We start from the raw sequence: 14,439 nt of genomic DNA, 5'->3' as shown, positions 1-14,439 counted from the left end.
AATATAAGAATAAATATAAACAAACATAATTTTTTATTCTTTTTATTTTATTATTTTTCTTAAAAATCAATTAAAATTCCAATAACTTGTAAATGTGCAAATATTTGACAAAAAATCACTCCGATTTTTGAACACACATGGTCAATAAGCATTTCAAAAAACTAAAATATGAACAAAATAAACAAAATATTTTTAATTATTCTATGACTCTTAGTTTTGGGGTGCTACCCTAAGATTTTGGTAGTTTTATTGTTCTTCATTTGTTATTATTCTTGCAGAAAAAGCCTCTCTCTGCCATCATCAAAGAAGTGTGCGAGGGGTAAGTCAGTTTCTCAGTTTGGGTGGTGGCAAACAATGTGGTCTTGCCTAGTTATTATTTACTTGTTAAAAAAATTGTACCTACTACTTAAAGCATAGCTGGGCGTGTTACACTTTGCCAATCACCTGCTTGGTGGAAACTGTACAACTCATCAATGTTTTTGTTGCAGTTGGTCTCTGGGCAACCATGAAAATTTTGCACTGCAAATTGCCGACACGAATTTCTACATCACAGAAAAGGTTGGTTGTGTTGAATTGAAGTCCTCCAAAACACGACATGTGATGTCTTGAAAGTCACATTCAGGATTAACCTTTGTTTTTCATCTCAGAATCGCAATGAGATCAAGAATGGCTCCATCCTGCGCTTGACCACGTCACCTGTAAGTAAACCCAGCAAAAACGCGCTCATAACATAACATAAACAAATTGAAATGAACTTGGATTAAGATGCAGACACTCAAAATTAAGTTCAATCTAACCTTAAACTAAACTTAATTTTAATTTTGTTTTAAATTTTGATACCTTTCTTCTCCCGGGTTGGTTGTTTGCTTTTGTCTTCCCTTCAAAATATTCCCATAATGATGCACACAAATGTCCTCACAATAGGATAACGCACGACCACTTGCCAACGAGAAGTAGTATACTCCTCTCGTATTATCGAGCAAGCTCCGCCATTCTGCACTGACTAATAGGCGGAAAAAAACAATGAAAAAATGCAACGTTCCGCCTAGTGCTCATAGAGACATTACCCGAGGGAGTTGCAGGGAGAAAGAAAGTGCCTATGATGTTCTTATGAACAGCCTCTCGCGACCGCTGTATGCTCGTATACCAAATTTTGTCTCGTACATTAAGATTAAGATTTGCTCTAAATTTTACTCGTATGTCGAGGTATTACTGTAGTAGTAGTAGTAATGGGAGTGTTATACATCCACTCGATGGGGCTGTAGTAGTGGCAGTAGCGGTTGTGTTATCTATCGACTAGATCACATGTGACAAAGTGGCAGCCCGGGGGCCAAATCTGGCCCTCCGCATCATTTTGTGTGGCCCGGGAAAGTAAATGATGAGTGCCGACTTTCTGTTTTAGGATCAAATTAAAATGAAGAGTATAGATGTATATTAAATTTCCTGATTTCCCCCATCTTAAATCAATAATTGTCATTTTTTAATCAATTTTCTCTGTGTTTTTAGTTCAAAAATCATTTTGTAAAATCTAAAAATATATATTAAAAAAGCTAAAATAAACATTGTTTTAGATCTATAAAAAAACTGAATATTCAGGGCTTTTCATCCAATTCTTTTAATCCATTTATATAAAAAAAATCTAAATATTATATCTAAAATGGTCCGGCCCACATGAAATCGAGATGACGTTAACGTGGCCCGCGAACCAACCCGAGTCTGACACGCCTGAACTAGATGGACCTGTGCTAGAGGGAATATGGTAATGTGGCTCATCATGTGATTGTTATTTTGCAAATACGGACCTGGAGAAAAATGTCAGCATTAAATATGTGTCGCGGTCCGCAGCACCAGACAGCGACGCAGCTCCACGAGCGCATTCAGTCGTCCAGTATGGACGCCAAGCTGGAGGCGCTGAAGGATCTGGCGAGCGCGTCTCGGGACATCACCTTCGCCTTGGAGTTCATCAGCATGGACGGCATCTCATTGCTGACGCAGATGGTCGAGAGCGGCACCGAGTAAGTCCTCGTGAAGTCCGGAAATGCTCTGTATGTGACTGCGGGAAGTTTAAAAGTATGGAGACGAGAGCAAAAGGGGACGGGGGCACATTTTAGTTGAGAATGCTCATGATTTAAGAGCGCTTATCCTAAATTAACTTTCTCTTTTTTCACATGAATTCATCTAAACTCTCTCTGTACAAAGGCTAGTAAAAAGATTGGCAAGGTATTCGATTTTAAACTTCAAAACACACAGGAGAATATAATTTTTTTTTTCTCCATCTCCTTGATTTTTTGTTTTTTGTTTTTCTCACTCATTAATTCCAACATTCCAAAAAAAGGCTACGTTTTTCTTGTAGAAAATACAATCTGTTCTTTCCTTACAGTTGCGCGTCAATATGACATATTTGTTCTGTAACCATATTTGTAATGCAAAACCCTTCACTTGGAAATCAGATTTAGACGTTAAAACCAAATAATTTGGAAATTTGTCAATCAACCCCAAAATATTCCAGCCAAAATTAAATGCATTTGTAAATTGGCAATGTTTTCAAAAGAAAAAAATACAAACTAAAGATTTTCATGACTTTTGTTAGAATGAAATCAATTAAAATGCCATTTCTTTCATATTTTTAAAATAGTTTGTGAACAGCAATTGCTTTAAATAGAAACAAATATAAGAATAAATATAAACAAACATAATTTTTATTCTCTTTATTTTATTATTTTTCTTAAAAATCAATTAAAATTCCAATAACTTGTAAATGTGCAAATATTTGACAAAAAAAATCACTCAGATTTTTGAACACACGGTGAATAAGCATTTCAAAAAACTAAAATATGAACAAAATAAACAAAATATTTTTTATTATTCTATTTTCTAAAAATCCATAAATAGATAAATCAGTGTGACCATAAGCCATTACATCTGGTTGTATATTCCATTCCAGCCTACCCCTAATTTTTATATTGTTTTTAACAAGGAAATTGGATTCTACAGTACATTACTTTAATAAACGTGCAATAAAAACATAATTACACTGCAAACAAATAAAACAGTTTGTGCATCTTAATTTCAATGTACCCTCAAGATCGACAATTTGCTATTTGCAGGGTCACACATTTTTTCATAATTCACACATTGTTTTTCCCCTTGTAGACTCTTTACATTTACATTTTGTTTGCTTGCTTTATGTAATTGCAGATGATGATAATAATATATAATAATAATAATACACAAACACACACAGCGCTGCACTGGCGGTGGGATTTTTCTGTGTTGTTTGGCTCCCCCCCCCAAAAAAAAACAAACCAATCTGTGTGTAGCCAGCACAGATGCTCTTATGTTGACACTTCATTAAGTCGACTCTTATGCTAATGACGGTTTGTGTGTCTGTGTTGAGTGTTTTTTTTATTATTATTATTTAATTATTTTATATTCTATGGTATTGTAGTTATAGGTAGCTAGTACCCTCTACTGGCACAAGCATGTGTCGGTAGCATTTGAAGTGTGACAAAAAGTGTGTGAAAATTGTATGTTGGACTCATAGATGCCTCACGTAACCAAAAATTCTGTGAATACGTTTCACTTTTCAGGGGAAGCTATTTTGTACTTGTATGTGTAGACGTAATTCATTTTTTGTTTAGTTTAGAATTGACGTGGTCACTTGGCATGTTGGCCTCACAATTCTAGGGTGGAGGGTTCGATCCCAGGTGGGTCCTCAGTGTGGGGAGTTTGCTTGTTCTCCCGGGCTTGCCTGGATTCGGGTACTCCGTTTTCCTTCCACATCCCAAAAACATGCATGGTAGGCTGATTGGACACTCTAAATTGCCCCTAGGTATGGGTGTGAACGTGAATAGTTGTTTGTCTCCTTGTGCCCTGTGATTGGCTGGCCACCAATTCAAGGTGTCCCCTGCCTGCTGCCTAAAGTTAGCTGGGATAGCCTCCAGCACCCCCCGACGACCCTTGTGGGGCTAAGCAGTTCGGGAAATGAATGAATTAGGGTTATTCTTTATTTTAATTGACATATATTTAATGTACTTTCTTACTAAACTTTTGTATTCATCAAATTGCTTTTCATCTCAGTTGATTTCACAAGTGAATTTTTCTTAACTCAATTTCATTTACTATATTTTTTAAACTTATTTTTTTCTTGACTCATTTTACCAAAGCAATCATACACAATTTTCATTTTTCTTTTTAAACATGACATTTTGTTTGCGAGTTTTTCTTTTATGAGGACGCTTTTTTGACGGCAAAGTTTTTCAAATGTTTGCAGGCGCTATCAGAAACTCCAGAAGATTATGAAACCTTGGTAAGACTCCCAGAAGCCACCCCCCCCACCCACGGGGTCCGCATCCTCTCCTTACGTTCTCAACGCAAATCTTTGCGCTTTTTCTGCCTAACGTGCCGGCTGACCGAATCTGCATGATTAAGAGCGGCCGCCACAATGCCTTCTGGGAATTTACAAAACATTCAAGGCGTTCTTTTTATGTTGCATGTTCTTTTTTTTTCCAGGTCATTCTTTAACTCTTCATCTGACGGACGACCAAGATTTTCCTTTTTCTATTCTCAGTCTCTACATTTTTTTGTAATTCATTGATTGGTTGATGAGTTAAATCTTGGTGGTCCTGTCATTGGCTATTCGGAATGGGCTCTTTCTGGTTGATTCCATCATATTTCCCTTATTTCTGTTACCAAGGAAACATCTCTCACTAAGTATTTGTTGAAAATTCTGTTTTTTTGAATAAGCTATTTTGAACTAACCACACATTTGTTAACGAGTTAACAAGTTGTTAACGACAAAACCCTTTGAAAATATGTGCATGCATCATCGTTTTTAAATTTTGTTCTTTTTTCTTCTTCATAAAAACACCCTCAAGCCCATTAAAGGCTTATTTTTGTCCAATGGGATTTAAAAATTAATATTTTGTAATATCTAGGTGAAAAAAATTGAAATACCTTAAAATACACCAGTAATTACAAAATTTGTCATTTAAATGTCCCCTCAATGATGATTCAAAAATGTATGCTCACCCTTTTTTATGAGATAATGATAATTTTCTTATCAAATGCTTATATATATGTATGTATGTATATATATATGTATGTATGTATGTATGTATATATATATATATATATATATATATATATATATGTATATATATATGTATGTATATATATGTATGTATGGCAGTAGCAAAAAACTATAGAAATATATATATATATATAAAGAAACAGATTAATTACCCTTAGCTATAAAAGCAAACTGTCTTATCTTATACTTTCTTATCAAATGCTTATATATATGTATATATATATATATATATATATATATATATATATATATATATATATATATACACACACATATATATCATACATAAATACATACATACATACATACATACATACATACATACATACATACATACATACATACATATACATATATACACATATACATATAAAAATGGTTGCAGTAGCAAAAAACAATATATAAAAAAATATATAAATATAAATAATATAAATATCTATAAAGAAACCTAGATTAATTACCCTTAGCTATAAAAGCAAACTGTCAGTTTATTCAATACTTGCTGACAATTATTACTCTATGTATTCCTTTTGTTCTTGAATGCTTTATATGACTTTATTATGGTTGTCATAAAGACTTCATTCACATAGTAAATTTCAAATTAAATTGTCTGCACATTTTCATTTCAACTCTAGGGGTCGTTCTTGCATTGATAATTTTCTCCTCCAAAGGCAAAGCCAAATTCTTCAACTTCAGTAAATAGAAGTGAAGTTAAGGTTTTGCACTTTTTGGAGGTGTCTTGCAAATTGCCTGAATGAAATTAAAACCAAACCTGACAAAACAAAGGAAATGCATTCCTTTTGCGAATGTTTGTATGGTTTGTTCAGCATTGTTTGTTTCCTCCTTCTGCATGAAATCACATTTGAAAATTTTTGACAAATGATTTTCCCCGCTGCCGCTTTCCATGTCCGGACAAGCTCGGAGCTTTTTCTTCTATCTGCTATCGCTCGCTTCTTCTCCTCATTTGCCAAAGCGGCTAAACTTGCCGCCTGCAGACGGATAGTTTCTTAATTTCCTCTTGTTTATTGTAGTTTCGGCGATCTGCTGTCATTCACGCTCACCGCCTTCGTGGAGCTGATGGACCACGGCATCGTCTCCTGGGATACTTTTTCCGTGGCCTTCATCAAGAAGGTCGGTCCCAAGCCAAAAATCCAAACGGGCGTAACATCGGCACGAGCGCCGAGTTTAAACGCCATGGCGTTCACGTTCCAGATCGCCAGCTACGTCAACAAGTCGGCCATGGACACGGCCGTACTGCAGCGTTCGCTGGCCATCCTGGAGTCCATGGTGCTCAACAGCCAGGATCTCTACCACAAAGTGGCCCAGGAGATCACCATCGGGCAGCTCATACCGCACCTGCAGGGGTGAGTCAATTTCTGAGATTGCACCAATCCAATATCCTATTTTTGGTGTTTTTTCAGAGGGTTGGAACGAATGAATTTGTTTTTAGTTCATTCCTATGGGAAACGTTCATTTGAGTTACGAGTAAATCGACATACGAGCTCATTCCCGGAACGAATTAAGCTCGTATTTCGAGGTACCACTGTATATAAAAAGATCCAGGGAGTCACTCAAACAGCGCTAAGAACCTATGGTTGCCGACCCCCGTACGAGATGATAAAGAGTAGTGCCCCCAGGACAGAGCCCTGGGGAAATCCAGATAACAGATAAGACAGGTAACAAAATATAAAACAAAATTAGAATTAAGTTTAGTGTAAGGTTGGATGAAACTTATTTTTGTATCTGCATCGTAATCCAAGTTCGTTTAAATTTGTTTATGTTACGAGTGCGTTGCCATGCAAAAATTCTCTTTCTCTCTCTTTCACCTCCATAAAATCTGTCTAATTTTAGTACACATTTTGGTACTATTAAACCACAAGTTATTTGTTACTTTGTTAATAGATGGTGAATTAGAACAAATAATGTTTTTCCAATCCAATATCCTATTTTTGGTGTTTTTTCAGAGGGTTGGAACAAATTAATCTGTTTTTAGTTCATTCCTACGGGAAACGTTCATTTGAGTTACGAGTAAATCGACATACGAGCTCATTCCCGGAACGAATTAAGCTCGTATCTCGAGATACCACTGTCTATAAAAAGATCCAGGGAGTCACTCAAACAGCGCTAAGAACCTATGGTTGCCGACCCCCGTACGAGATGATAAAGAGCAGTGCCCCCAGGACAGAGCCCTGGGGAACGCCAGTTTGGGAGCCATTGGGATCAGTAGGAGCCCAATGGAACAAATTGAAAATAGGTGGACCAAGCGGGTAATACTAATAGAAAGAAGTTGGTCAAGAGGAACATTGTACGAAATGTAATTTTAAAAGCATTGAAAGTAAACTAAAATCCCAAGCTATGAGGAAGAAACGCTGAAGGCTTGGTGTGTCTCCTTCTGTTACAGAACCGACCAGGACATCCAGACATACACCATCGCCGTCATCAACGCGCTCTTCCTCAAAGCTCCTGAGGAAAGAAGACAAGTAAGTTGACTGCTCCCAGTTTTTTATTTAGTTATTCTTCCTTCCCTTACCCACCCGCCCGGCCGCAGATCCCAAAACAGCGTCAGTCCTCCCCCCCCCTTCTCGTATCCGCACTGTCCAGCCAGCTGTGCTCTTTAATAATGAATGAACTCCCTCCCTAGCTCCTCCGCTTTGCCGGAATGCCGCAATGGAATGAAATGGCACTCTTGAAAATGAAAATCCATCCTTTTCTGACAGCTTTCCCTTCTCCCATCTCCCAAACCCAAACTTCCCCTTTTCCTGACCGCCGTCGTCACCTTTGCTCACCTTGTGGTGTGTTTTTTTTTTTCTGACTTTGTTTCCTCACGGCGCACGACAACACGCTAGTTTGATGAGCACATTGTGGACATCCTAAATTGTCCCCTGACAGTAAGTGCACCCATCCATTACAATAGTTGTTATGGTACCCCAAAAAGTCGTCCCCCCCTGCCCAAAACACACACCTAAGACACATGGTGGCCTTTTTAAGTTTAAGTTTGCCTTTTTTTTATCACAACAGGGCCACACTGTAAAGGAAAATTGTGTTTATATGTAAACATCCTCAAATTCCAGAATCATAACTTTAAAAAAAAAGTTTATTTACAAAAGAAATAAATATAAAGAAGGAAAATAAATTAAAATAAAATCCTAAAAGAAAACGCTTTGTCACATTAGTTAGTTTGCCTCAAAGTGGTGTTTTTTTTAGCAAAACTTTATTTGAGTTTGTTTTTTATAACCATGAAACATTCAAGACAATGGAACAATTTAAGTAATTCACTTTCTTTCAACACCTATCATTGTCAATGGCACAAAAATAATCAAATAAATGAAATTCCCCAAAAATAATTTTTTATTCTTTTCGGTATGGCCCTTATATTTCAGTTTTGACTATAAACCCTCCATTTTCTCAGTGTCTTTAATTCCATTTATTGTTATTTTCTCCTTTGAAATTGTAGTTTTGAAGAGATTTTTGTTTTTTTTAAACTTGATTTTTGTCTTTTTGTTTGCAGGAGATGGCTCACATCTTGGCCCAGAAGCAACTGCGCTCCATCATCCTCAGCGTAGGCCCACAAAAACACTCGGTCCATTTTTTTTTTTGCTGCTACCTAGGAGATGACGTCTTATTTTTCTCGTCCCGTTTGCAGAGCGTCATCCGCGGATCGACGCCCATCAACGACGAGATGGCGCATCAGTTGTACGTTCTGCAGGTTCTGACCTTCAACCTGCTGGAGGACCGCATGATGACCAAGATGGACCCCCAGGACCAGGTGAGCAACTGGAATGAAATTCAGATTTGGAGGAAACAAAATGAATCCAAATTGAAGAGGAAAAATCCTCATAATGAGAAATAAATCAGCTTTAAGATTTAAAAAGAAATATTTTTTGGTAGAAATATGTGATTAGATTTTTAGGTCATATTTCAAAATTTAATTGGGCCAGGCGAGCAACTGGGATAAAATTCAGATTTGGAGTAAACAAAATGAATCAATATTTAAGGGGGAAATCCTCATAATGAGAAATAAATCAGCCTTATAATTAAAAAAATTGGGTAAAATTAATGTTTTTTGGTAGAAATATGTGATTATATTTTTAGTCCATATTTCAAAATGTAATTGGACCAGGCAAGCAACTGGAATAAAATTCAGATTTGGAGTAAACAAAATGAATCCAAATTTAAGAGGGAAATCCTCATAATGAGAAATAAATCAGCCTTATGATAAAAAAAAATGGGTAAAATTAATTATTTTTGGTAGAAATATGTGATTAGATTTTAGTCAATAAAAATGTGTAAAATTATGATAAAAAATGTTTAGTGGAAGGAATACAAGAAAAAGCCAAACTTTTATGGAAAGGAATGTTTACAATCCCTTTTTTTGTAGCAATGGAAAAAAATATCTCTTTACAAATTTTACTGACGAAAAACCTAGAAGTTTTTTTAATTTAAATTAATTTTTAAATCAGAATTTTACATGGGGCAAATATGCATCAGATGGAACTTTATTATATTGTGCTTTTCAACATTCTAAATGACAAGAAGAGTTGTAGTCATTTTCTCATGGTGTGCTTTCAGGCTCAGCGTGACGTCATCTTCGAACTGCGCCGGATCGCCTTCGATGTGGAGTCCGAGGCCAACAACGGGGGCAGCACGGAGAAGCGCAAATCCATGTACACGCGAGACTACAAGAAGCTGGGCTTCATCGTAAGGCTTCACAAATTTCCCCTCGTGCTGAACTTGGCTCTTCTAACGTGCGTCTGCTTTCTCAGAACCACGTGAACCCGGCAGTGGATTTTACCCAGATTCCTCCTGGGATGCTGGCGCTGGATAACATGCTCTACTTTGCCAGGCACCACCAGGACGCCTACATCAGGGTCAGTGCGCACATTAAACAAGTACATACAGTGGTACCTCGAGATACGAGCTTAATGCGGTCCGGGACTGCGCTCGTATGTCGATTTACTCGTAACTCAAACGAACGTTTCCTGTAGAAATGAACTAAAAACAAATTAATTCGTTCCAACCCTCTGAAAAAACACCAAAAATAGGATATTGGATTGGAAAAACATTTTTATTTGTTCTAATTCGCCATCTATTAACAAAGTAACAAATAACTAGTGGTTTAATAGTATTAAAATGTGTACTAAAATTAGACGGATTTTATGGAGGCGAAAGAGACAGAGAGAGAGAATTTTTGCACGGCAACACGCTCGTAACATAACATAAACAAATGTAAACGAACTTGGATTACGATGCAGATACAAAAATAAGTTTAATATAACCTTACACTAAACTTAATTCTAATTTTGTTTTAAATTTTGATACATTTCTTCTCTCGGTTGTCTCTATTTGCCCCGCCTCCACCCTGACTTTCAGATGCAACCTATCGAGGGTTGCTTGCTTTTGTCTTCCCCTCAAAATATTCCCAAAATGATGCACAAAAATGTCCTCAATAGAATAACGCACGAGCACTTGCCAACGCGAAGTAGTATATACTCCTCTCATATTATCGAGCAAGCTCCTCCGCCATTCACACTGACTGACGTGAAGAAAAAAACACTGAAAAAATGCAATGCTCCGCCCAGTGCTCGTAGAGACATTACACAAGGGAATTGCGACTGTTTGAGATACCTCTTCTATATGATTGTAGTAAAAAGTATATATATATATTTTTTCAAAAACATCCAAGATTTCAAGTGTCCTTAACTAATGACTATAGTTTTCATGTTAATTCTCATTTCTAACATTTTTAAATGCATATTTACATTATTTTGTGTTCTCAAACTTGTCTTACGTCATTTCTATTGTTCAATGCCCCTTTCCTTGTTTTGTTGCTGTTGTAGATTGTTCTGGAGAACAGCAGTCGGGAAGACAAGCACGAGTGTCCGTTTGGCCGCAGCAGTATCGAACTTACAAAGATGCTTTGCGAGATCCTTAAAGTGGGAGAACTGCGTAAGTCAAGCGCCCAAAAATACAGTACACACCAACAACCAACCTTCAAATACATACACGTGAAATCGGGGGTGGCTTCTTAGCCTTTACTCTTTTAAAAATAATGCAATCAGAAACGAAATCAACTACAGTGGTACCTCGAGATACGAGCTTAATGTGTTCCTGGACTGAGCTCATATGTCAATTATGCGTAACTCAAATGAATGTTTCCCATAGAAATGAACTAAAACAAATTAATTCGTTCCAACCCTGTGAAAAAAAAACACCCAAAAAAGGATATTGAATTGGAAAACATTTTTCTTTGTTCTAATTCGCCATCTATTAACAAGGTAACCAATAACTAGTGGTTTAATAGAACTAAAATGTACAAAAATTAGATGGATTTCACTCAAAAATAAGTTTAATCTAACCTTACACTAAACTTAATTCTAATTTTGTTTTAAATTTTGATTTGGCTCTATTTGCCCCGCCTCCACCGTGACTTTCAGATGCAACCTATCGAGGGTTGTTTGCTTTTGTCTTCCCTTCAAAATATTCCCAAAATGATGCACACAAATGTCCTCATAATTGTTTTTGGATAATTATTTTGAAAATTCATACAATTTGGATTTTATTTTCTTGTATTTATTTTTTGTTCTGAATAGTATTTTTCTTTATTTTCCATTTTTTTGTTTTCAATTGGGCATTTACAATGTTTCATCTTTGTTAATAAGCTCACTTTGGATTCTCTTCACAGCAGATGTTGTTTTTTTTCTTTCTTTGTATAGTTTTATTTTTCCTGGCAGGCTAGTGTGTCTCTTCCTCTGACGCGCCTTTATTATTTATTGATATCATTATTTATTTGTCCATCCTTTCTCCATCTGCCGGGATGCTGCCGGCTCACCATCTGCTACGGCGGCTCGCTGGCATCGGAACGTTCGCTGTAACTTTTAACTTTTACCAATCTCGAGCGCTCTTCTCAAGCCACTTCGCTGAGAATCACCACAAAATGACATTTTTCTCAGTGATGCCTCTGCGGTGTTTGCTGTAGCCTGGTTACCACACACACACACACGCCAACTGGACTGTAAAATAGTGCTGATGTTGTGTGCTGGACACACACACACATACACATACACACACACACTTTCCCCTTGTCACAGTGGGCCATGAGCATGGCAATTAGAGCAAGGATGACATCTTTCACTGCGCATTCATCATGTGGCTTGGCTACAAGGCGACTCTCTTTACACACGCACGCACGCACTGTAGACGTTGGCAGATGTCAGGGGTGGCGCCGTGCCCGCTAAAGTCGACCCCCCCCTGCTCTCCTTGGCCCTTCAGGCCTCATTTGCATGTTGGCCAGCCCGTTAACGAGATGACGACACAGGTTTATGCACCATATTAGATTAGATTAGAAGACTTTATTCATCCCGTATTTGGGAAATTTTACTGTCACAGTAGCAAGAGGGTGAGAATACAGACACAGGAAAAGACATTGTAGACATAAATAAATAGGTAATAAATAAGTTAATTAATACATAAATAAGCGTGTTGCTGATATATATATATCTATATATATGTCTATATATGTGTGTATATATATATACACGTATATATATAAATATACATATATACACATTTTAAAGTGTCTTTCTTAAAAAAAATATATATATATATATATACATATATATAAATAAATACATATAAAAATAAACAACTGAATAAATATATAAAAAATAAAAATATATATAAAGTAATACATAAATATATAAATAAATAATAAATACGTTAATACATAAATTAATAAATAAATAAGCGTGTTGCTGAAATATTTATATATCTGTGTATGTATATATATATATATGTATGTATGTATATATGTATGTATATATATATATATGTATATATATATATATGTGTGTATTTGAACACAAACAATGCGCACCAACACATCTACATTGTAGGAATACTCACACGCGTATATTCTTTATCCTCGCCAAAGAATGGTAAATACGTCGGTGTTACTACCTTTCACACACCAAAGATGGAATGAAGAACAGATTTTTGATGGACTTTTTGGCCGGCTAACCTTTGCATTAAATCTGTGGATCAGTTGTTGTCATGAGTCGTCAAGTAAATATGATTTTCTGTCCTCTTTTTAAACGTAGCGGGCGAGAACTGCCACGACTTCCATCCCATGTTCTTTACGCACGACCGCTCCTTCGAAGAGTTCTTCTGCATCTGCATCCAGCTGCTCAATAAGACTTGGAAGGAGATGAGGGCCACCAGCGAGGACTTCAATAAGGTGAGCGTCACTCACGCTCCAATCCGATGGAGGCAGCCATTTCGATTACAAAATGGAAAACTTATGCTGGCTGAAGCTAGGTTTACATCGAAAAAACATTCAAAAAAATACCAAATACCATTTTCGATGCTACATACATAAAAAAAAAAACAAAAAAAGTTTTTTAATAGTTTATTTTAGTCTTTCAATGTCATTGACAATGATGGACATCCAATCATAAAAAGACATCCAGTCCTTTTTAACTAGAAGAATGACAGTGAATTAACCTTCCTGCATAATGTTTAGCATTGTCCATGGTTGACAATAGGTTTACAAGAGTAGTGAAAAATCACATTTACACTGCAAACAAATGACTGAGTAACAATACTTTTCCAGTTGAATATTAGATTAGCTTAGATTAGATAACTTTATTCATCCCGTATTCGGGATATTTCATTGTCACAGTAGCAAGAGGGTGAGAATACAGACACGGGAAAATACATTTTAGACATAAATAAATAGGTAATAAACAAATAAATAAATATATAAGTAAATAGGCGTGTTGCTGAAATATATATATATATATATATATATATATATATATGTATATGTATATATATATATATATATATATATATATATATATATATATATATGTATATATATGTGTATATATGTGTATATATATGTGTATATATATATAATATAAGTAAATAGGTGTGTTGCTGAAATATATACGTATTATATATATATATAAGTAAATAGGTAGGTTGCTGAAATATATATGTATATATATACTTATATATGTGTATATATACATATATATGTATATATCTATACATATGTATATATACACATACATAAACATAAATGTACATGTATACATACGGTTGGTCTTAACATTCAGCCATTTCTTTTGTTAAAGAGCCTGTAGCAAGTTGCAGTTTAGTATCGATACTTTGATATTTTCCATCGTTTTGACAAGCCTATTAAAGACATGCAGCTCATCGGTCTGTAAAATCCACAAAACTCAAGGAATGCCCAAAAAAACCTTCTAGAAGCCATTTTGGTTCAAAGCGGCCATTTAAAGGGCTTCTAATAGCCACCTTGTCTTACTGTATTAGCAAATAGACAT

General features: G+C 35.8%; 1 protein-coding gene across 5 annotated transcripts in view; it reads left to right on the top strand.

Moving 5' to 3' along the window:
- elmo1 (engulfment and cell motility 1 (ced-12 homolog, C. elegans)) overlaps nucleotides 1-14,439 on the top strand; it is a 69,038-nt gene that overhangs the window by 26,415 nt on the left and 28,184 nt on the right. For 2 of the 5 annotated variants that reach the window (XM_077590512.1, XM_077590513.1), the window contains 15 exons: nucleotides 279-319; nucleotides 489-558; nucleotides 648-698; nucleotides 1,846-2,015; nucleotides 4,274-4,309; nucleotides 6,124-6,223; nucleotides 6,305-6,456; nucleotides 7,494-7,572; nucleotides 7,939-7,980; nucleotides 8,601-8,651; nucleotides 8,736-8,858; nucleotides 9,662-9,790; nucleotides 9,856-9,960; nucleotides 10,930-11,038; nucleotides 13,189-13,325. In XM_077590512.1, the coding sequence (XP_077446638.1) occupies nucleotides 279-319; nucleotides 489-558; nucleotides 648-698; nucleotides 1,846-2,015; nucleotides 4,274-4,309; nucleotides 6,124-6,223; nucleotides 6,305-6,456; nucleotides 7,494-7,572; nucleotides 7,939-7,980; nucleotides 8,601-8,651; nucleotides 8,736-8,858; nucleotides 9,662-9,790; nucleotides 9,856-9,960; nucleotides 10,930-11,038; nucleotides 13,189-13,325 (1,395 nt within the window). The remainder of the gene's footprint in view (nucleotides 1-278; nucleotides 320-488; nucleotides 559-647; nucleotides 699-1,845; nucleotides 2,016-4,273; nucleotides 4,310-6,123; nucleotides 6,224-6,304; nucleotides 6,457-7,493; nucleotides 7,573-7,938; nucleotides 7,981-8,600; nucleotides 8,652-8,735; nucleotides 8,859-9,661; nucleotides 9,791-9,855; nucleotides 9,961-10,929; nucleotides 11,039-13,188; nucleotides 13,326-14,439) is intronic. The other 3 variants (XM_077590514.1, XM_077590515.1, XM_077590516.1) reach the window with 3 other exon arrangements.

Source organism: Stigmatopora argus, chromosome 21 (genome assembly GCF_051989625.1).
Source record: "Stigmatopora argus isolate UIUO_Sarg chromosome 21, RoL_Sarg_1.0, whole genome shotgun sequence".
NCBI lineage: Eukaryota > Metazoa > Chordata > Actinopteri > Syngnathiformes > Syngnathidae > Stigmatopora > Stigmatopora argus.
This window is presented reverse-complemented; position numbering and strand designations above follow the sequence as displayed.